The sequence below is a fragment of the Armigeres subalbatus genome, chromosome 1, assembly GCF_024139115.2.
Source record: "Armigeres subalbatus isolate Guangzhou_Male chromosome 1, GZ_Asu_2, whole genome shotgun sequence".
Classification (NCBI taxonomy): domain Eukaryota; kingdom Metazoa; phylum Arthropoda; class Insecta; order Diptera; family Culicidae; genus Armigeres; species Armigeres subalbatus.
The window spans coordinates 67,927,933-67,952,222 of record NC_085139.1 but is presented as its reverse complement, the minus strand read 5'-3'; the positions used below and the strand labels follow the sequence as shown (position 1 = coordinate 67,952,222).

At 40.1% G+C, this 24,290-nt stretch overlaps 1 protein-coding gene across 3 annotated transcripts in view; it reads right to left on the bottom strand.

The window, feature by feature from the left end:
- Positions 1-499: 499 nt before the first annotated feature.
- LOC134226606 (elongation of very long chain fatty acids protein AAEL008004) overlaps positions 500-24,290 on the bottom strand; it is a 318,180-nt gene continuing 294,389 nt past the window's right edge. For all 3 annotated transcript variants that reach the window (XM_062707493.1, XM_062707503.1, XM_062707486.1), the window contains 4 exons: positions 23,874-23,979; positions 15,103-15,239; positions 14,877-15,029; positions 500-1,208 (listed from right to left, as the gene is read on the bottom strand). In XM_062707493.1, the coding sequence (XP_062563477.1) occupies positions 927-1,208; positions 14,877-15,029; positions 15,103-15,239; positions 23,874-23,979 (678 nt within the window). In that variant the 3' untranslated portion in view covers positions 500-926. The remainder of the gene's footprint in view (positions 1,209-14,876; positions 15,030-15,102; positions 15,240-23,873; positions 23,980-24,290) is intronic.

The window sequence follows — 24,290 nt, the reverse complement described above, 5'->3', positions numbered from 1 at the left end:
TCACATCTTTTTTTTTTTTACAATTACGGTTTATTTCCCTACACTGCTAAACAAAACCGTTCCTAATATTGCCGCCATTTTGCTTCGATTTGTTTTGATTAAATTCTCCTGAATTCTCCCCAGTGTAAGATGAACCTGCTATAGACAGACGCTACTATCACCGCGCAAGTTACTAACACTTCATTTAAAACTCTAAATAAAGGTAACACGTCTCTTCTTTCTCTCTCATCACCTTGTACGGCGGGAGAATAGTAGAAACGGAAAAGCTTTCACCTCTCGTTTATTCTCTCTCAGTTTGTTTTGGCTTTTGCTTACGGTTTGCTGTGTTTTGTGTGTGAATGTGTGTTATTCTTTTTTTTTTCATTTCATTAGATTTGAATTTCCTGTCTGTGTTGTGATTGTTTTCTTGCTTCTCTCAGTAGTTGATTAGTTTTTTGACACGTTCATTTTCCTTTTTCAAATTACAAACCGTAAATAACGGTTTCTAATGTGTACATGATTTGCATTAAAATATACTTTGCTTGCACTTTATTGCCGAATGTTGACGACATTTAACCCAACTTGAATGAAAATGTTTCAGTGTAAGTGATTGATAGAACTGTACCAAAAACAATGAAACACAAATAAAAATGATAGCGAATGCACATAGACTTTTGGTTGTGTGAGTGTAAGTGTGTGTGTGTGTTTGTTTATGAATTAATAATAAAGAAGATTTACAATAAATTAATTAATCATAACAATAGAAACCACTGCATTTTGTATGCTTGTAGGAGAGTGCTAGGAAGGAGGGGAAGCTTCTCATACGAGAAGTCAATAGGGAACTAAGGAAGTAGCTTGGATTTAATATTGTCTGTGTGTAGCTGTGGGTGTGTGAGGTTGTCCTATCGCTTCCTGTACCGGAAGGGGTTGCTTCGTCGTATTCGCTATTATTGTGCCTGATTGCGGCTGCTAGGTTGTCGCTGCGTGATCTCGATCTCTGCCGGGAGATCGCCCCGAACGTAATAGTCGGCTGCCTTATTACTACCGATACCGTTGGACAGTAACGAGGTGCCGTTGGAGGTGGCACTGCCGTTACTGTGATGGTGCACCGAACCGTTCTTCCCGTGGTGCCCGTTGGCAGTGATGGCGCTACCGTTACTGCTGCCATTCTGCAGTTTGGCATTTTCGGCCGCCAGTCGCCTGGCTTCGGCGGCTGCCGCTTGTCTCCGCTGTGGACGAGAAGAATGAATAGAATTGGTTTAATAACAGGGTCATGAATTCAACTGAAAATAAAATTTAAAGTGACTGTTCGAATAATATTCTCTATCCGGAATAAAGTTAGACCGCTTTTTATACCGAAGTTGGATTTTTCTCCAGATACAGGCAACTTTCCCAACTTCGGAAGTAGTGCGCTAGATTCGCCTAAAGATGCGCTAATCAACGCATCAATCAGTTTGACAGATAAAACTTCGGAAGAAAGTTCGGTTCGGAAGTCCCGACTTCCGAATTCTAAGTTGGTGCTACGCCGACAATACTGAAAACATCCCACTCGCAAACGAAGTATACCCGAATAAAAAGTATCATGAAATCCATAACATTGTTTGTTACAGAAAAAAACAATAGATTTAAATTATAAAAAGTAATGTGCGATTACAATCCTGACTTGCGTATCTTACACATCAGAACTAAATCAAATCATCCCAAGACTATTCCGGCCAAAACTACCAAACACTCCCGCACTTTGCAGAATCTTAAGCTTCAAATCCGAAGAGACCCAAAACATTAGACCGGAAAAATCCTGGTTCCAGGTGGCGTAGTATAAGAAGAAAAAAATCAGCGAAACGAAAAATAAACAATACTCTGCTGAAAAACACAACACAATCGACTGCGCGCAAGCAAAGCCTACTTCGATCCAGAAGGATTCCATTTGAAATCCCGAATAAAATATTTTCGGGTGTCAAAAAGGTTCCTTTCGAAAGTCTTAAAGGAATCCGTTTGGAAGTCCAAATTAAAAATAATCAACTCCAAAGCCCAAACGAATTCGATTCGTAAGACAAAAGGAATTCGTTCGGAGACCCAAATAATTCCGTTTGGAAACCCATAAAAATGTAATGGATTTCTTTTCGGATTTCGAACGAAAATCTTTTGGGCTTACAACCGGATTTTTAGGGTTTTCGAACGAAATTCTTTTGGACTTTCGATCAAAATGATTTAGGGCTTCCGAATAGAATTCTGTCGGGTTGCTAAATGGAATCTTTCTGGCGTTCCAAAAGAAATCCCATACGGATTTCGTTCAGAATCCTAAAAAGTTTGTTTAAGCTCAAAAAGATTGAGCTCGGAAGACGAAAAGGATTCCGTTCAGAAACCTTGAACGATTCCGTTCGAAAATCCAAAGGGATTCCTCACGGAAGCTAACAATGATGCCATATGGAAACCCGACAGGATTTTGTATGGAAGATGAAAGGAATCCTGTTTAGAAGACCATAAGTTTATTGTTCTAAGGCCCAAACGATTTTCGTACGTAAGCACAAAAGAATTCCTTTCGCAAGCCCAAACAATTCCGTTTTGAAGCCTATACGAACGGAATGGATTTCATTTGGCGCCTACAAACGGAAATCTTTTGGGACCTTCCCTTCCTCCAAAAACCCATTAGGTGGCCTTCGACAGAAATACCAAAAGGTTTATGTTCTAAATCCCAAAGAGGATTCTGCTTTGAAGCCAAAAGGAATTCCTTATGAAGCCCAAAAGGCTCCGTTCCCAAAAAGGATTCCGTTCGAAAGCCAAATGGTTCCGTTCGGGAGCTCAACAGGATGGTATTTGGAATATTGAAGAAATTTCATTCGGAAGCCCAAAACATTTTTGTTTCAAAGGTCCAACATCTTTTTGGTCTTTTGAAAGACATCCTTGATGGACTCAGTTCATAATCCCAAAAGGATTATGTTGAGAAGCTAAAAAAGATCAACTAGAAACGAAGGATGTCGTTCGAAAGCCCAAATAAAAATCCATTCGGAAACCTGAAATGATTTCGTTCGGAAGTCCAATAAACTTGTTTTTTTTTTCAAAAACAAACAAGATCTCCGTTCATAGACCCAAAATACTTTTAAACGTTTGGGCTTCTGAACGAACTTCCTTTGAACATCCGAGCAGAACCCTGTCGGGATCCCGAACGGTACCATTTTGGCCTTTTTGCCTGCTAAACGGAATCCTTTAGGGCTTCCAAAGAGAATCTCTTTGGTATTCTGAACAGAATCCGTTTGGGATTCTTAACAAAATCCTTCTGGGATTCCTTTCGGAAGCTAAGAAAGATTCCGTTCAGAAGCTCATGAAAAATATTTTTGGAAACCCGAAAGATTCCTTCCGACAGCTTCCGTTCCGACAACCTAGAAGATCTCTGTTTGCAGACCTAAAAGAAGTTTATCCTTTGGGTACTGTTCGGGATCCCGACTGGGTTATGTTAGGAAGTTCGTTCTGAAGCCCAAAAGTTTTAAGGAATGTTCAAAGACCCAAACGATTTTCGTTTGTAAGCACAAAAGAATTCCTTTCGCAAGCCCAAAAGAATTCGGAAGCAAAAAAACATGAAGAGGTGTACCCAACAGGGCTCTGTGAGGAAGTTCAACGGAAGTTCATTCAGAAGCCCAAAAACTTAGAAAAATGGATTTCTTTTGAGTCTATGAACGGAGATCTTTTGGGTTTTTGAAAGAAAGCTTTTTGGACTTCCGAACAAAATCATTTCGGGTTTGTTTCAAGCTAAGCTTTTTTAGCTTCTCAACATAATCCTTCTGGACTTTTGAACTGAGTCCTTCTGGGATGCCTTTCAAAAGACCAAAAAGGTTTTGGGGTTTGAGCAAAACATGTTTTTGGGCTTCCGAATGGAATTTCTTTGATCTTCCGAACAGAATCCTGTCGGGCTTATAAAAAAATCCTGTGGGCTTTCAAGCATAATCCTCTTTGGGATTTAGAACAGAATCCTTCTGGTATTCCTCAAACAAACATTCAGAAGCCCAAACAAGTTCCATTCGGAAACCCGAAAGGATTCAGTTCGAAAACTCAAAAGAATTCCGTTCGGAAGTTCAAAACGATTCTATTCGAAACTCCTAAAAAAACTCTTTTCGTATGCCCAAAAGAAATCCATTCCGTTCTTATGGGATACTTTTGGGCTTCAAAAAGGATTTTTTTGGCTTTTGAGCGAAATTCGTTTAAGACTAAGCTTAGGAATTCTCTTCGGAAGTACCAAAGTATTCTGTTCGAATATCCAACAGATTTCTATTTGGAATCCCAAAATATCTCTTTTCGTAAGCCTGAAAAAAGTTCGTTCTTTTCTTTTGGGTTTTCTGAACGGAATTCTTTCGGGTTCCCGAATGGAATTAGTTTGAATTTCCACACGGAGCCTTCTGGGCTTCTCGGCTTCCCAACAGAATGATTTAAGTATTCCGAACGGAATCTTTCTAGAAGAAGGAAAAGATTTCTAATATTCCACTTGAATTCTGTTTGGAAGCTCAAAAGGATTCGGTTCGAGATATTTCCATTCTTTAAGTTCTCAATTATCATCAATCACTGCATACTTTCCACAACTTTCAGTATTGTCAAACGGCATTATTTACCAAATAACCTATTTGCCAAATAACCTATTTGCCAAATAACCGGTTAAGTAAAATTTTTTTGTGGCCGTCGCCATATGACCCGTTCGACTATTTGGTCAAACGACCATTTCGATCAAACGCCATTTACGGATAATGCGATCTCCTTCTTCGCTTTCTCTCCGAAAGTGTTGGACAACTTCATGAGGAAGATCTGTTTTGATCAAGTCAGTTAATTCCCGAAGAAAAATGCCACGTCGGTGCTTCTGAAGACGAGGAAGATTCCGTTCGACTCACAGCAGACGGTGGAAGATGAATAGGACAAGCTTGAAGCAGAATGTGTGCGACGAAGGTGAATCAGAACTATCCATGGACTGCAATTTACTGCCTAAGGTGGGAAAACTGTTCGCATCGTTAGCCGGAGGACAGATTTTTTTTCCAGAATTGGCCTTGTACAGACATATTTGCAGCTAGTAGTGGCCCAGGTTGCCAGAGAAATATTTACTTCAGCAATGCAGCATGGCAGTCAGAGTATTTTCCGACGAAAGAAAAGTCATGGGACACAACGATGATGTGCGTCTTGGACTATTAGAAGAAGTCCTTTGGAGGCTCCACCATCATAGCATTCCATTCCAAGATGTGGAAGTGTTTTTGTGGAACAAAAAGAAGTAGAACTTGTTTTTGTGTAGCAGATCGACTACTGTGGATATCTCATGGATAAAAAGAGTATTCATAAGATACAAGAGAAAGTTACAACAATTCTCGAGAATACGGATGAAGTACAGTCGTCTGTCGGTCTGACTAACTGCTGCGAAACATTCGATGAGAACCGCAGTACGGTTCTTTATGTTTTGAATAACCTTCGGAAAAATTGTATGCCGTTCAAGTTGATGAAGTTGCGAAGTATCATTCAGGGCCGTGAAGAAGCAAGTTCAGTCGAACAGTTTCAAGTTGAACCTAATTGGAACTCCGCTGCCGAACTTACCCAAAACACAGCTGAAAATAAGTCTAAGCGGAACCTCATCTAAGGGATAATGTGTGGAAAATCTGAGGATTCCAAGTTTACCAAACCGGGTTCTTACTTTGGAAATTTTCTTTCTGGCGGTATACGGACTACAAATTCCGCCCGTGCTAAGAATAAAAGTGCTGGATGAATTACATTCCAATTATTTTAGTACGGCACGTACAATGTCCTTAATTAGAGTAAACTGCTGGTGCGTTGGAATGGATCACGATATCGAGGAGATAGTTTTATGGCATGTGTCTAACGCATGTCATCATACCCTTTTATAATTTCTCATACTTTCAATCGATGTACAACGAACACCCAAAGCCGTTCGTTGACATCAATGAAGATCTCACCAATTCTAGTCCGAGACCTCAAATTGGAATGCACACATTTTAGTGCCTCTTACTAAGTTGTGCTGGCCCCAATGGCCTTCTCTAATTACATTGGCTTCGACTGTCTCCCGTAGGTAAAAATGTATTTGAGAATAGCTAATTAAATCATTATTGTTTCAACCGTACATTAATCAACACGTTAATTGTTTTTTTTTTAGGGATATTGAGATTATTACATATCTTGAATCTATTATAAAAACCGAACCCAAATCCAAAATTTCATGAATTTTGGTGCACAAGAACTATTTTAAATTAATTTCGAAAAACCTAATAATTTCGCGTATTGAACATCCCTAACTTGATTTTATTATGGGCCGAGCTGTCAACCTGTGAGCTAACTGCCAAGAAGGCAAATTTCCAAAAACTTTTAAAATGGATTTTAAACTTCAAATATGTCGTGGCTCAGAAAAAGGTGTTCTTTTGAATAAATACAACAAATTAACTTTTGTTCTAAATAAAAAACCCAATTGCCCTTGGTGACACGGGTCCCAAAACACCACTACAGTTACTAACTGTGCTGGATGTTAATCGGTCATATCAGAACTGATGCTGAGAAAACCTGTATGCCTTGTTGGGAGACTACGATGTTGCCATTGCAAAGAATCCATGTTGGTTTTGGAGGACCGTATCACCTACCTACCTACTTCTTCATCCGGTTTGACACGTCTGACGTGCAAGTCTACTACTGCAGAGAGTACGGTGAAGACGTGTCGAGAAAAATTTGCTACAATCGAAATTCTATCGGTGCTACTTAGCGACCATGAAGTAGAATTCATATCGTAGACAGACGTTCCGAGAGATTTCGCCGATGATCGGCGTAACGCACAAAATGGTAGCCCGGTATCATCTTTCGCCGATCGGTTCAGCAGAGCGATACATGCAGACTTTCAAACACAATGTATGAAGTGCCAGAAATCTGATATCAACATAGAGATCTCAATCATTTTGCTAACCAACCGGTAGATTCTACATCCTTCCACGGGTCAATCGCCGCCAAGAGCGAACCGATTTGTATGAACAATATTGCTGAACGATTGTTCAAATACGAATATCGCGTTCGAGTGCGAGACAAGTGCGGAAGTTCGGAAAGATCGTATAGAAAGCTGGTGAACTACATTACATTATTCGCTTGGATCCCTGGATGATGAAAGAGTTCGGAAAAGCCACATCTGAAGCATAGCAGAAGTAGGAGCGCATTTGGGTGAATAATGGGTGAACACCCCTATAGGGATGTCATTCCAATAGGAATGAAAAGGGAAACTGTACGTATGATCTTTACGGACCCTGTTTCTGCTTTGGGGCAACAGCTATCGAGTCTGCTGGTGAAATGACTATTGGTGGTAGTTGGATAGCGTGTCTTCAGTCGTTGCATCACCACTGGCCTCGGGTTTCTTGGCAATCAGAACGCTGCAATCAAGAGCATGTGAGGCGCTCAAACCGAGTGATAACATTTCAAAAACAAAAAAACTTAATTTTCTAATTGTCTAAAAACGAGGGAATGCTGTTATATCAAATTGTAGGTAGGGGAAGTATGTATAAAATGCGCCGGTTGGGTAAAATGCGCCACCCCTTTTACTTGGTTTATACCCCAAATTTTGTCTCAAAGTTATAGGCAGCTGAAGTCAACAAACATTTGTAAGCCGTCAAACGAAAAAAAATCATTAAAAAACTATGTATTGAAAATTAAAAAAATTAAACATTATTTTGGCTCATTCCAACGCAATTTCGGCGTTTCTGTCTTCAATGATTTTCTTTAGATACAAAAAATATTTTCACCTCATTACCATGAGTCTAAGACATTGACTAACTGAAAGGATAGAGTTGACACTAATCTTGTGCAGAATAATTTGAAAAATTTTGGTGAAAAATATTGGAATCTTTTGATTAGCATTTTTGGGTGGCGCATATTGCCCAGCATCGTTCATTATGGATTGAAATTTTCAATTTTGGAATAAAATCGTTTTGTTGCAATATTGCTGGCTTTACATGGAAATTTTTGGACCACATAATGACGGATATATTAGATTATTGATAAACACTTCGAATATACATTTTGTCAGAGGAAATCACCATTAAATTAAGTGATTAGCTTAGGGGGATCATATTGACCGCATCTCCCCTACTTATGACGCAATACACGATTGACCCATACTGGATCGGTCGTAGTGTGCCATGCAGGAAAGTGGCTATCTACTTTTTTCAAACTCGTATTTTTGTCTGCTACTTTTCAACTGTTTGCAGAAATTGAGCTGATGGAATCCGTGATTGTGCCATCCATTTGCTTGGCGTTGAAAACTTGAAATGGAAATGTAGTAAAAAACATTTAAAAATGAGATGTAGCGTTAATGCTTGTAATTGCAGTGATCAACCAGACTCTCTATGGCTTCTTAATTCTCGGATTGGGGTGAATATGTTCCATCTTGACTGTTGTTAACTATGAAATCGTTTAAGATGGTGCAAAAACACCATATAAAGTATTTTTTTCGTACCGGTAGGGAGCAGGGAGGGGCCCTCCTTAGCCGTGAGGTAAGACGCGCGGCTACAAAGCAAGACCATGCTGAGGGTGGCTGGGTTCGATTCCCGATGCCAGTATAGAAAATTTTCGGATTGGAAATTATCTCGACTTCCCTGGGCATGAAAGTATCATCGTGTTAGCCTCATGATATACGAATGCAAAAATGGTAACCTGGCTTAGAAACCACGCAGTTAACAACTGTAGAAGTGCTTAATGAACACTAAGCTGCGAGGCGGCTCTGTCCCAGTGTGGGGATGTAATGCCAATAAGAAGAGGGAGCAATGTCTTGTAACTATAACGTCTCTAAAACCGAGCAATGTGAGTGGATGAAGATGCTGCTTTTCGCTTATTGGATTCGAGGCATTATTATTATTCATTATGAATTCTTCTATTTATCTGTTTCTTTTTCTCAGATGTCCTTGAATTGTGAATTGATTTCTCTTAAAGCTTGTGTATTTTCAAATGTGGTTACTTATAAATGCTTTTTTTTCGATTTAGAACCTTGGCTCCTATACTGCTGTAAATTCTGAAATGTATTTTGAAGAGCTTCTGTACGTAAATATCAAGAAAAACAGTACACCAGTGTATCTTTAAATCTTAGTAAAAATGTTCCTTATAATTATCTTCATTCTGCATGATTCGTTTTGTGTATTCGATGGTCCTAAAGGGATCGTTTTGTTTTCTGAGTAAAAAGTTATGCACTAATAATCTCTCACAACAGAATAAGTCATGAGTTTTGTGAATGATTACATCGCTGGAAACCAATTAGCATTCCTTCTATTGCTGAATCATGAACGTTTAAAAAACAGACAGTAAATGAAATCAATAAAAATATAAACTCTTTTGACAGTCAGCTAACTGGAGTTTAAATTAGGAACACATAAAAAAACATTGCTACAGGTCGAACTACCAGCTTAACCCTTCCGTTAGCAACTCCCCTTTTTTTTGCTGTAACTTTTTTGTCTCTCAATTTTTTTTTTGCAAATTTCACCAAAACTAAACATTGAAATACCGGTTCCAACAGGTTCAAGTGAAACCATCTAGTGGAAATACCGAAGAATTTTCAGTGGGAAGACCGAACATTTTTTCTTGTACATCCGATTCTTGTTTAACACGGGGAATGCGTTCCGTGTAAAAAAAGTTTTCAGTTCAAAATTTGAAAATCCGTGTTAAAAAAGTTTTATGATTTCTTGACGAATCATGCAAAATGGAGCAACTTTGCAAAAATTTTGTAAGGGGTTTTTTTACACGGCCGTGTAAAAAAAAATTCGTGTAAAAACAGAAACGAGTGTACTTTCCAAAGAATTGTCGGTGGAAAATTTCATTAGGCTGTGCGTTTGAACGCATGCCACGTGACGCTTTGACAAGTCGTCTGAAATCCATCCGAAATTTGGTTCACTCATCCGGAATTTCTTTCCGGTGGTATACTTGAACGGGTTTTTCGCTCGTGGGTGCATCATTCGTTCGCTCGTTTCTTGTGTTTCGTGTTCGCGCATTGGCGTATTCGTCGATTAGTTCCCTCTGTGGGAGACGCGATGCCAGCTCGGTCCCGAATAGAACGCGGTAGCGTACATTATTGGAAGTGATTGTTCCCGACAAGGGAAGTGCGAAGCTTCTCTCGAGCCACAAGTTTCCTGAAGGACGGGGACGCCGGACGAACGCACATTGGAACAACTCAGAAAAAAGACGGTCAAAACCTCACTGTGGCGTTTAATACAGATTTAGATCCATGATTTTTTCATAGAATGTGTTCAAAAAGCTGTTCGTCAAGATCTAGAGCGTGAAATCCACTATTATGTTTTAATGCGACACCCGAGCAAAAAAATTTCTTTTCCACAATTTTTTTTTGTTCGGGGTTTTGACAATGTTTCACAATATTGTGTTTTGAGAAACCTTACTAAAGATACTGTATGTTTTCTTCCTAATTTTAAAGGTTGAATCGTTGTTTTTCGATACTGCAGCCCAAAACTCAAATAAAAAACGATTTTCAGTATTTTTAAAATAAATATACAACATATCAACACGTTTTATATCACAAAAAAAATGGCACTAATATACGATCGTTTTCAGGTAATATGGTCTTGCTGATTGGAATTTCAGTCAAATAGAACGGTTTTATTGAAAAAAAAGCGATTTTCTTGATTAAATATCAGCCTTATAGGCACATTTTGGCAGCTAGATTTCCGTTATTCTAAAAGCTGATTTTGTATAAAAGAAGCCAATGGCTAAAGCTAAGTTGGGTCTGATGAGGCTCACTGATTTTTGTTCTAATTTTTATAGTGTAGTTTTCGATAAATATTTCTCTTTCTCATCATATACTCATTTCATCAGCCTTATTGTGGATCTATTTATTATTTCTATAAGTAGGGTGAGCGTAGGGATGAGCGTACCAGATCTTCAGGGCAGAAGAATGCTCTTTGTAAGCGGGAGCTATAGCATTTTTTAGTACTATTTTTAGTACAAACTGGATACAGGTGAAACAAAACCTTCTTTTTTTTCTAAAATAGCACTTTAAGAATTGGAACAAAAATTAATGAGCCTCATCAGACCCAATTGAGCTTTAGCCACTGGCTTCTTCTATATAAAATTAGCTTTCTGAATAACGTAAATCTAGCTACCAAAATGTGCCAATAAGGTTGACATTTTTTCATGAAATTGACCTATTTTTTCGATAAATGTGTTCCATTTGATAGAAATGTAAATAAAAAAGGCCAGATTATCTTCAGATTAGCGTATGTCAGTGTTATTCAATGTTTTGTGATACAAAACGGGTCAAAACATTGTATATTTAGTTTCGAAATATTGAAAATCGATTTTTATAATAATTTAAGACTACAATATCGAAAAACAACGATTCAACACTTAAAATAAGTAGAAAAACAGACAGTATCTTCAGCAAAACTTCTCAAAACACAATATTCTAAAACATTGTCAAAAGCCCGAACAAAAAAAAAAATGTTGAAAAAATTTTTTTTTGCTCGGGTATGCATTGAACCATAATAGTGGATTTCACGGTCTAGATTTTGTCGGGCAGCTTTTTGAACACATTCTATGAACAAATCATGGATCTAAATCTGTATTAAACGCCACAATGAGGTTTTGACCGTCTTTTTTCTGAGTTGTTCCAATGTGGAACGGCTGCACACCTCCAAGAAGAGAATGAAACAGAAACCGCTGATTCAAGATAAAACACCCGAGATTTCACTAATTTTCGTGAAGGGTGGACCAACGGACCTGACCGACTGACCTACGGAAGCTAATCCCTTGGATCGTTAAGTGCACGTTTCGGTTCTATGTCGAAGGTGTGAACCAAATGGCCAAGGGAAGTTGCTGGAGTACCTGAATGCCAAGCGATTCCAGTATAACACGAATGGCTGTAAGCTACTTAAGGTTTTGCTGCGGGTTTTCGACGACGTCAATGTAAAAGGTCTGAAGGAAGCTCTGGAGGAAGCAGGCTGGAGCCTTTATACATATTCAAAATCGTCCGGTATGACAAATTCTACCTGGGTCACGGTTCAACATCTTCAATCTGATGAAGGTAACTGTCCCCGGTTTGGCCATTGAACTTTGAACTACTTCATGATCGCTCGATACACCCGGTGCGGCGGTGATCGCGGTTTAGAAGAATGCGATCAGATGAAAGAAGCGGACCCCAAATGTGTCAACTGTGGGAATAAGCACCGGGTCACCACGAAGGCCTACCCAAAGTGTGCGGAGTTCTGTGTGGAAACCGTAAAAACTCCATCGTTCGACGATCGAAACTTTCCGTCAATTCTACATCTCCGGCGGCTGATTCCGGTCCTTCCACAACCATAGAAAAATAGCAGCTGTCTTAGCCTCGATTGCATCCGAAGTTACGAATTAAGCAAACATCTGGTTCTCCACCAGCGAATGGGAAACTTTTCCTCCCCCTGGATTCCGCCGGCAACAAGATGAGAGACCTTCCGCGCCCCTCTGCACTGAGGCCCTTCTTAGCCTAATGGTAAGATGCGCGGTGCAAAGCAAGACCATGCTGAGGGGTGGCTGGGTTCGATTCCCAGTGGTGGTCTAGACAATTTTTGGGATTGGAAAATGTCTCGACTTCCCTGGGCATAAAAGTATCATCGTGTTAGCCTTACGATATACGAATGCAAAAATGGTAGCTTCGCTTAGAAACCTCGCGGTTAATAACTGTGGAAGTGCTAAATAAACACTGAGCAGCGAGGCGGCAATGTCCCAGTGAGGAATGTAATGCCAATAAGAAGAAGATGAAGACCCCTCTACATGGCAGCCCAACAAACAATTTAAGGCTGTTTTTAGATGTACAAGCGCTTTACCCGTCTTCAATGTTTATTGGGAGAGCAGCTGGCTCCGATCTTCGGTTAACTTGCGGCTCGTCTACGCAGCAGCAAATTTTGTTTCAACCAGATCTACACTCTGGGAAAAGGAGATAGACTTGCCGTTAATCACTGAAACCCACCTAAAATCCGAGGTAAATGCAACAATTCCGGATTTCAGGCTGGAAAGGTTGGATCCCACAAACTCCAGGGGGAGGAGTGGCTATCGCATTACAAATACAATATCACCTACTGCTTGCTGCTTCAAGCGCCATCGAAGCCGTTAGAGTGGAAGTTACCACCTTCGTAGGCATCAACACATTAATCGTGGCTTATTGCCCAACGCAAGCCAAAGTCGGCAATGGAACATCGGATGATCTGAGAAGAGACAACGTCAAGTTCATCCGGCCGAGGCAGTTCATCATCGCAGGATGCCTCAAGGCCAAACATCAACCATGAAGCAGCTTCCGCTCCAATCGAAATGGCGTGATATGGTGCACCGACGAAATATAGGTCCATTATACCATCCTGAGCCCTAAACCCACGGACACGGTCCTACGGTAACCCACCGGGAACTCAGCTTGGACCACTACCCGATGGCGGCCGCAGTTGGTACTTCACTCAGTCAGCGAAAATATCATCGAGCCGACAGGGGTCAGTTTCAAACGTGCGTGTACGACAACATCGTTACTCGGTCTCAACTAAAGACGTAATTTTGTCAGCTCGCACAATTTTGGACGGAAAATTCCTTTTGGAAATTCTGAAACTTAAACTGTGGAAAATCAGCTGATTTTCTGTTGAAAATTTAAAAGGAAAAAAATCAACAAAAATTGAAAAAGTATTTCTTATGCTAATTTAAAAGAAATCAGTGGAAATACAAATGAATTTTTTATCGAATTTAAAAAAAATAATTGGAAATTTGTAAAAAAAAATCCGTGGGAATTAAAAAAAAACTTTCGTGGAAATGATGAAGATGTATTTTTTTAGAACATTCAATGAAAATTGAACTTCCATAGAGAATTGGAGGAAAAAAATCAGTAGCTGTTCTCTGGAGAAAATCAGAAAAAAAAATATGGGGAGATAAAGAAAAAATGTTACGCAAAAACGGCATATCTCTATGGAAATTGAAAAGAATATGAGAAAAAACAAAAGAACTCTCGTGCAAATTTTGAAATCTTTACGAAATCGAAAACAATTTTAGGAGTAAATCAAGAATAATTTGCTAGAGAAATGTTCTGAAAAATGACAAAAAAGAAGCTTTTAGGAGATTTTCTTTGGGATTTTTTGAAAATTTGGAGATTTATTTTGAAATATTCAAAATATTTTCTCAAGAACCAAAACATAAACACGTTAAATGCTGCATCGTCTGAGCATCGCGTATCCAACGACTTGCGTAGTGACAAAAATTGCGCCGGAATCCAGAAAGTACTGTAAATATTATCATTCTACAATCATCAGCCTAATGCTCTACGATGCAATCAAAATGATCCTACTCAATACTGCGTTCGGCATCAATATCCCCATCTCTGCCTAATTACGGTTGCAATAATAAATTACGGTACCCATAGGTTCACAATTTTCGGCCATCTGCACCAGCAGCAACAACAAACATTCACACCAGCAAATTGTCTACCCGGACTGGATGGAAAGTACTATTATCGAAAACAACGCAAACTGGCTGCTGCCCGCTCGGGCTCGCGCTCTCGATCCACTTTGCAAGTCGAAAACTTATGCAACCGTCATCATTTTTAAGGGGGCCAATCGAAGCACTTTGTTCGGTTTTGTTTGCACGGTCAACGCCACGCCACGCCACGAGGCGACGACGACGCGCTTTGAGCTTTTCACACCCAGGCAGGCGCACTTTTATCTATGATCGATTCGAATTGCGATAGAACAGGTTCGTTGCCTGGACGGCTGCTGAAGTCGTCCCGCGATAGGTTGTTTATTACTGAGATTGAAAATAAAACGTTGCACCAAGATCTAACCCCGCGGCATCGAAGCTATGGGTAGGTTTGCGAGCGAGAAATCCAAATCAAGCCACACGAGCCGCGGAACAACCGACATTGAATCCGAACGAACCGTACTAACCTTGTTCGCTTTGTACGTGGTCTGGTAGAACTCGTTGAACAGGAAGAAGAACATGACGGCGTGCATTCCGATCCACCAGACGAAGGCTCTCGGATAGTTGCAGTCGATGAACAGCAGCTGGAAGGCGTGCACCATGATGGCGACAAACTGGACCTAAAATGTGGCGAAAAGCGGCGATTAGAATGAGAACACGCGCCGCGCTATTGTCAACGTCCGATCAACTTACCATCTGTAGGCTGGTGAGGTATTTCTTCCACCAGAGGTATCTCTGGAACTGTGGTCCGAGGGCCGTGAACAGGTAGTACGTGTACATCACAATGTGAACGAAGGTGTTGAGCAGTCCGAAGAAGGTACTGTGGCCACCTGTAAAATTAAGATAATTGTTAGTCATTGTGATTCTGATAGTTATTCGATGTTAAATTACTAAGAACGATTATACATTTGAGGTTGATATGCACGTATATGACAAGAAACGAATGGAAAAGCAGAATTAAATAGATGACAACAAGTTTTTTTGGACTAGTATTCAACTGAAATTCTCTGATTGAACTTGTATAAACATCTGTTTGTATTTCCCCGGCATCATGTTTAGATTTCCAGAATAGGGCATCCAGTTTTTCAATTGCGTTGCAAAATAGCTAAACCAAGCATTGACCGTTCAACGAAGCATTGCATTTGACGGGGGTTTTGGTTCCATTGTTTGTTATTAAAATTTGCACCGATTGGACATTGCCTTCTGCAGTTATTGAAAAATTATTGTTTTGTTCCCTAGGTCGCCTTACGAAAATAACGATTTTTTTAAAAGAATTTTCTTTACTGTGATGTATATAAATAAATGTAAAATGTCGAAACTCAAGTGTTATTAAATCGTTAGACGTGTTTGTGTGATTGTTTGCATTAGCATCATTAATGCACGAGAAAGGCATCATCATTGCTAGGTGGAACGAATTGAAGTTTTTCAGCGCCTCATGGCTATTATAATAAATTAATCATTCCTTTTCTTTAAATTTGGGTGGTTTCAATTCATTATTGACTATAAAATTTCTCCAAGAAAGATTTTCTGGCAAGGAGATGATTTGGAACTGTTTGTTTAACACCCAAAAGGCCAAGCTCTTCCAGAAGGCAAATTTTGAAATTGAAAAAATCATAACTCTGTTCGCTTTCAACCGATAAATGTGAAATTTTGAGACAAGGTCCAGTTTTTATTCTAGTTTTGATTCCACTAAGAGTGGTGTCCAGATGGTCCGTATGGTTCCGGAATCATTCCAGATTCCGTTGGGGTCCTACGATATGGCATTTGGAGTATTTCGATAAAAACATTTTTTTTGTATGGAACTCTTCTCAAACTTTTACCAAAAACAAAATTAATTGATAAACAATTTTTTGAACACCTGTACGAGATATATAAAAAGGAACTTTGGTAAGGGAAATTAATTTTTTGGCAGGTTTTGACGTAAGGTCAAATATTCTCAATGGCGTAATGGTGGGTTTCCACTGCTTGTTTGCTGAGATCGTGCCTAATTGAGGACTTGTTCCTTTTCTCACTTTTCCAAGTTTTCGATTGTGAGCTGCTAAACCCTGTTGCAGGAAGGTTTGTAGCAGAGGCGTCGTGTCCGCATGTGCAACCTGTGCACTGCACATGTTGCAATTTTATTCCCAACATTCAAACTCTAGATAGATTTCTTGTCTTTCTAATCCAAGCATGTATTTGAATTATGTGCATTCGAAAGACGTTTCATGCAAATTTGACTATTAGATACATAAACGGAAAATATGCATGTTTTTTTATAGGCGGCATGTGACGTGAGGCAACCAAATGCTGCGGTGGGGACGCGTTATATTTTTCTCTACGATACCGAACCGACCCACCAACACCACATGTTGTATCAACACGGAGACGGAACTTCCAGCCGAGAACGTTTTGTCATGCATCATAGGGGAAGAGGCCCCAAAACGCCCCTCCGAGGCAAAACGCCTTTTGTGGTTTCCCTCATATTTAGCGTCATTAAGATGTCCGTAACAAAACTAGATCTAAAATTATGTAGGTTGGGCGAAAAAAGTTTCAAAATAGTGTATGGGAAGTTCGGAAAAACCGAAAATTTCCACATTTTGAAGAAACATCTAACATTTTGGCGAGGCAAAACGCCCTAGTTGCTCTAACCTACAATGTACTTGCGTCTCCACGCACTATCAATGCTGATTCGCCGACGCGTGGTACTTTGTTCCCTAGGAGCTGCCAGCTAAAAGGCGTTTTGCCTCATGAGTTTTCTGGCAACAGAATATCACCACTTTTTTTAAATGTAAATATTATCAATTTGTTTGAGATTTTTGACAATTTTTGAATGGTATTAACTAGCTATCTTGTTTAATTGATGCATAATGTTAAAATACCTATGCATAATGTTACAAATAAGACAATAAAGCAGTGTTTGCTTAGCTAGGGCATATTGCCTCCCCTTCCCCTACACGCATTATTTTGTATGTGTGGATCATCTGCTCTAACCGCAATAGGCGATGTATAGGTAGGGGAAGTGGGGGTAACACGCCCATAGGGGTTAAAACGCGCCACCCCTGAATAAGGTTAAATATCCCCATTGTGATTATTTTAAATAGTCTATACGATGAATCAATGAAAAATATTGCCATTGGATACATATATTTCATGATTTTTCTCTAGTTACACATGAAAACTCGAAAAATGATTTTGCGTGTTTTGATGCAATTCTAGCTCGGTGAAATTTAGTCTTTCTATCGCTGTTATTCATTGGTAAATTGAAAATTGAGCCATGAGCCATGCTGCTTACTCGTGTTCTTTATGTTCCACACGAAATCGTCGTCAAAATTGGTCTTAAAACGATTTGATGGGCCTTCAAACTTCTGAGGTCGGTGTGGGGCAGTACGCCCATGCTCATTTCGTATGACCGAAACAGCTGAAACCGATGTGCTTCAGTAAAGGTGTGGGCCAAAGTCTTCTATGTCTGTAGTAGTCGATAAAATAACGTAAACATTGACACCCACAGTGGGTGGGCGGAATGAAACGTCACGTCTGTTATAAAAATTGTACTGAGTATGCCAGACGTGACGTCACATTCGGCCACCTTCGGCTATCTTCGGCAACCCAACTGAGAGTTTCTCTCTCAAAAGAGCGAATTTTCGTTAAACAAATACTACTTTGGGGTTTGGCCCACACCTGTAGTAAAGCACATCGAGCTGAAACATTCGGTTAATTGCCTTAATGTAGGCAATTAAAATGAAAATCAGTACGATAAAGGGGAAGTGGGGGTAGCACGCCCATAGGGGTTAAAACGCGCCACCCCTGAATAAGGTTAAATATCCCCATTTTGATTATTTTCAATAGTCTATACGATAAAGCAATGAAAAATATTGCCATTGGATACATATATTTCATGATTTTTCTCTAGTTATACATGAAAAACTCGAAAAAACGATTTTTGCGTGTTTTGATGCAATTCTAGCTCGGTGAAATTTAGTCTTTCTGTCGCTGTTATACATTGATAAATTAATAATTGAGCCATGAGCCATGCTGCTTACTCGTGTTCTTTATGTTCCACACGAAATCGTCGTCAAAAATGGTTTTAAAACGATTTTATGGGCCTTCAAACTTCTGAGGTCGGTGTGGGGCATTACGCCCATGCTCATTTCGTATGACCGAAACAGCTGAAACATTCGGTTAATTGCCTTAATGTAGGCAATTAAAATGAAAATCAGTACGATAAGCACATGCGCGTTTTAACCCATCCACTGGCGCATCTCACCCCGCATGGTTTCAAAATCATTTTTTTCGGGTGCTTTTTAAAAATCAAATTTCTGTGCAATAAAATGGACAATTAGATATCTGTTATCGGTAGTCAGTCGCAGATATGCTGTTCTTCAGTATGCGCTGATGAAAACTGGCTGAAATGGTGGTTTTCATTGATAAAAATGGCATTTTCCTTAACGTGGGCGTCCTACCCCCAGTTCCCCTAGTCAAAGCGTTCCTCGCATGCAGTGCACGGTTTGGTGCCTATCGACAAATGCTTCAAACAGCGCATGCGCGATTCGGTGAGGAGAGCGCAATCGGAACAAAATCGAAAGAGAAGAGTAAAGCGCGAGCATTTCTGCTTCCTCAAAGCGTTCCATGACGAAAGTTCCGCTTTGTATAAGCAACGCGAAGCAAAAGCGCTTTTGATATTTGATGGGGATGGCCCGTTTACACATCCACTAATCCTGACGACAATGTACTGTCCGATAATACTAACGCGACATTAGTTCAATTTAAACAGAAATTGTCATCTGCTAATAAGCGCAATAAAGCCTGTTTACAAATACGCCTATTATATTAGACATTGAAGTATCCGACAATATTAACATATTGTAAACAGACATTTCATCTTCTGATGAAAATCTATATTGTCGCAGAATCAGCGAATATGAAACGGGTCAACATTTTTAAAGAAATTTATTTTTAAAGTTTTTTTTCGAGAAATCCAATATATTTAGTTAGGGAGGGGGTAAGTCAAATGTCAATGGTCCACACAAATTTATGATTTTTTTTATGAGCAAGTTTCCATGCTGATGGACGGAAAACTTCTCGACATCTGTCCAGTCCAGAATATTGATCAAAGATATAAATTGTAAATAGAATAATTATTAATTGAGAAGAGTAAGTAACTTCATTGTTCTCTTTATTGTACAAACTTTATTTTTCTCATATGACATGCTAATTAGAAATTATTATTAGAGCCTTTGCATGATTGATATATTCCAATTTACTGTTCTGTATTTTAAACTTCGTCTCATTTTACAAATAACTCAAATTAGAATTGAAAGTGCCAGCTCAATAATTTCCGAATAGATATATTGCTCATTTGTCACATTGGAAACGATTCTGATGATAGTAATTTTTAATTTTACTTAAATCACTTTGAAGCTTAGTTAAGTTTGAGTTAATTCAGAAAACAAGAAGTAGCTAAGAACCAGTTAGATGCAACAAAATAAGCAAACATATTGAGAAACGCGCTGGAAAATTATTTGTCTATCATTTTAGGTCCCTTTTATGTGTTTTTCTCGAAATATTTAAATAGTGCACAGGTTGAAGAATTGATCACGCGACGCCTCTGGTTAGGCATTGCAACGATGGAGACGCATGATGTTAGGATAATACAATTTGCGTTTTGGCATAATTCACAACTGAAGCTAGGAAAAGTTGTTATAGCCATTAACATGTTTGTTTTTCTTTTTCTTCCTTTACTTAAGGTGGTGAAGAACGCTTTCCGAGCAATCCCACACAAGGCTTGGTTCCGAGATAAGTTGTCAGATGCATGAAATTTATCAGCTATCAAATAGCGTGGTGGAAGCTATGCAAACGATGAACTTTCTGTCTGATAATTATCGAAGAGTTAGAAAAGCGATTCTGTTTGCTTCGACATGATAAGAGTTCTCTGGTGTTCGAAGCCCGGCTCTGTCCTTTGATAGAGGAAAACTGAACCACGGTCGAAGATTCGGTGACGGCTAAGCTCTCTCCGGAGAAACATTGTTCAGGGTTCTTTTGCTGGGAGCGTTATAATAAAATATAATTATTATTATATTGGTTATAATATGTATTAGTATGGGTATGGGAGTCCCAGACATTTGTTGCAAAATCGTTAATCTGGTCACGGTTACGTACAAGAGCTGGGCACGTATAAGAGCTTCAACAAACAGGTGTAGAGAATGGCAATTTGGTTACACAATCCGAGGGACAGCTGCCGGATACAGAAATTGATTCTGCACCACAGTTAAATTAAATGTCTAACATATCATGATCGTCATTTAAAATATGGCTAATATTGACTATCTCCATATGGTCAGAATGCATTCGAATATTTTGGCATTATTGTTCTATTTCAAATTTTGTACAAAGTTTACAACATGAGGATCTGATATTCTCTGCAAATAAATGACTTCAAAAGTTTTCTTTTGTACTACGTGAGATCGTGAAGAGTACTCTGCAAAGGTCGTTTTGAAAAGTGTCTGAAAGTGTCCGGCGCTGGGGGATATTCCGGGTCGGCTTTCAAAAGGTTCGGAAGCCTCCTTTCAAAAGGCTCGAAAGCCTCCGTTCAAAAGGTTCGGGAGTTTCCTTTCAAAAGGTTCGGAAGCTTTCTTTCAAAAGGTTCGAAAGCTTCCTTACACGAGGTTCGGCAGCCTCCTTTCAAGAGGCTCGGAAGCTTCCTTTCAAGAGGCTCCTTTCAAGAGGCTCGGAAGCCTCCTTTCAAGAGGCTCGGAAGCCTCCTTTCAAGAGGCTCGGAAGCCTCCTTTCAAGAGGCACGGAAGCCTCCTTTCAAGAGGCTCGGAAGCCTCCTTTCAAGAGGCTCGGAAGCCTCCTTTCAAGAGGCTCGGAAGCCTCCTTTCAAGAGGCTCGGAAGCCTCCTTTCAAGAGGCTCGGAAGCCTCCTTTCAAGAGGCCCGGAAGCCTCCTTTCAAGAGGCTCGGAAGCCTCCTTTCAAGAGGCTCGGAAGCCTCCTTTCAAGAGGCTCGGAAGCCTCCTTTCAAGAGGCTCAGAAGCCTCCTTTCAAGAGGCTCGGAAGCCTCCTTTCAAGAGGCTCGGAAGCCTCCTTTCAAGAGGCTCGGAAGCCTCCTTTCAAGAGGCTCGGAAGCCTCCTTTCAAGAGGCTCAGCAGCCTCCTTTCAAGAGGCTCGGAAGCCTCCTTTCAAGAGGCTCAGAGCCTCCTTTCAAGAGGCCTGGAAGCCTGCTTTCAAGGGGCTCAGAAGCCTCCTTTCAAGAGGCTCGGAAGCATCCTTTCCAGAGGCTCAGAAGCCTCATTTCAAGAGGCGCGGAAGCCTCATTCTAAGATACTAAGAAGCCTTCATTCAAGAGGCTCGGAAGCATCCTTTTCAGATGCTCAGAAGCCCCACTTCAAGAAGCTCAGAAGCTTGCCTTCAAGAGACTCAAAAGCCTGGTTTCAAGAGGCTCGGAAGCATCCTTTCAAGAGGCTCAGAAGCCTGATTTCAAGAGGCTCAGAGCCTCCTTTCAAGAGGCTTAGAAGCCTCCTTTCAAGAAACTTGGAAACCTCCTTTCAAGAGACTCAGGAAGCCTCCTTTCAAGAGGCTCAAGCCTCCTCTCAAGAGGCCTGGAAGCCTCCTTTCAAGAGGCTCGGAAGCCTCCTTTCAAGAGGCTCGGAAGCCTCCTTTCAAGAGGCTCGGAAGCCTCCTTTCAAGAGGCTCGGAAGCCTCCTTTCAAGAGGCTTGGAAGCCTCCTTTCAAGAGGCTTGGAAGCCTCCTTTCAAGAGGCTTGGAAGCCTCCTTTCAAGAGGCTTGGAAGCCTCCTTACAAGAGGCTCGGAAGCCTCCTTACAAGAGGCTCGGAAGCATCTTTTCGAGAGGCTCGAATGCATCCTCCAAGAGGCTCGAAAGCCTCCTTCCAAGAGGCTCGGAAGCCTCCTTCCAAGAGGCTCGAAAGCCTCCTTCCAAGAGGCTTGGAAGCCTCCTTCCAAGAGGCTTGGAAGCCTCCTTCCAAGAGGCTTGGAAGTCTCCTTCCAAGAGGCTTGGAAGCCTCCTTTCAAGAGGCTTGGAAGCCTCCTTTCAAGAGGCTTGGAAGCCTCCTTTCAAGAGGCTTGGAAGCCTCCTTTCAAGAGGCTTGGAAGCCTCCTTTCAAGAGGCTCGGAAGCCTCCTTCCAAGATGCTCGGAAGCCTCTTTTCAAGCGGTTGGGAAGGCTCCTTTAAAGAGACCCGGAAGCATCCTTTCACCTTTCCGTCTACATCACAAGATATCAATCAATTAAGGAAGGTTTATGCATTTATTCATAAATAATTAACATTAACCTGTTCATATACTGGATACTATACTTTTTGAAATGAAAACTAACTCACCGCTTAGCAAACGCGGAGTTTCAGGCGCCATTTATCCGCGTGTTTATAATTATAATGTTTATAATTGTACAAAAAATGACTGTATTATAATTGCAAATAGCAATTAATAAAGTAAGGTCAACAGAATATATATACCGAAGGGATCGCTTCTCAAGGTGCGTATTGAACTATTTACAATGTTGCAGAACATTGTTGTAGAACAGTTAATTGATCTGTTTTAAATTGGATATTTAATCAAAAATAGCTTCATGGATTTTTTTTTATTAGAAATCCGTCCACGATGGATTAGATTCAGAAAATGCCTTGAAATGTTCCTGGAATGGTTTGTTGCGCCTATACTATGCACTTCCCTAGCGGTAAGGGATCGTCAATTAATTTTTAGTAGCCTTAGTTTCATCGACAATTGTCATCACCAATCGCTGCTCATTTAAACTTGCATCTATCCGATTACCGAAGAGACACTGCTCACTGACTGATACTGCGCTTCCCATCAGAGTGCGTAGTGTTTCAGTGGCTAATGATGAAGTTTTTATTGTTTTGAATGAGCACAATAAAGTTGGTCAGCTCTGCTCATGCTGGCGATTAATTGATTGCATCTATTCAGATGTTGTTTGAATTTGCCCAACAATAATACAGCTTTTAGTGAACTATATCTTAGTTCGGCTATGTAAGTAGGCCTACATGATTGGAACATAATCAATTGGGGAAATTACGTCTTTTTTTTATAAAATTGTTGAAAAACGTCTCACCGTAGAATTTATCGAGTCAAAAGATCCAAATCACGAAGCAAAACGAATTTCTTTTCGCTTTATGAAATCAAAAATCTTAAAAAAGAATCTCATTGAGATTCCAATTTTACTTAATTATCAAGATTTTTTGTGGACTTTCAAGAAGTACATTGCAGATCCACGAGAATATGATTTTACAATGTCAGAAACTTCTAAAATCTTAAGAACATTTTGTTGACTCAGGATATGTGAACAAACTCACAATCATCCAATTTTTTTTCTCGAAAATGCATCAAATAATGCTGTTTTTGTTCATATTTGCCTAATGGGTATTTGATCATTTGCACAGCTACTGCAATGAAGTGGAAACACTTCCAAGAGATTCTAAGAGATGTCTTTTTTCCTGGGTGGGTGTGCTACTTACCGGGGGTGAACTTGACGCCGAACCACACGGACATGGGCATGCATCCGTGATGAATAACGTGCAGCGTCGACACTTGACTAGTTTTTTTGCGCATCACGAAGAAGAACTGCAAAGGACGAAATGAAACAACAGGTCGATTAGTATTAGGCCATTAAATATGAAGATTTGCGATAGATCTGTCTGCTGCGTAGAAATCTTTCAATTATTATTCGTTCCTGAGCTGGTCGCACGCATACTTGGTACCTATTTATGGCTCCCGATAAACGACCTCGATTGCTACGATTTTCTAAACAGGAAAGTTTCAATAACTCCATCACGTCCCCCGTGTTGTCATGCCACAAGTCGGCCCCGTTGGCACTTGTTGTCAACATTGGTGTGACAAACGGTGACCGATAAATCGCGATATTTAGTGGAGGC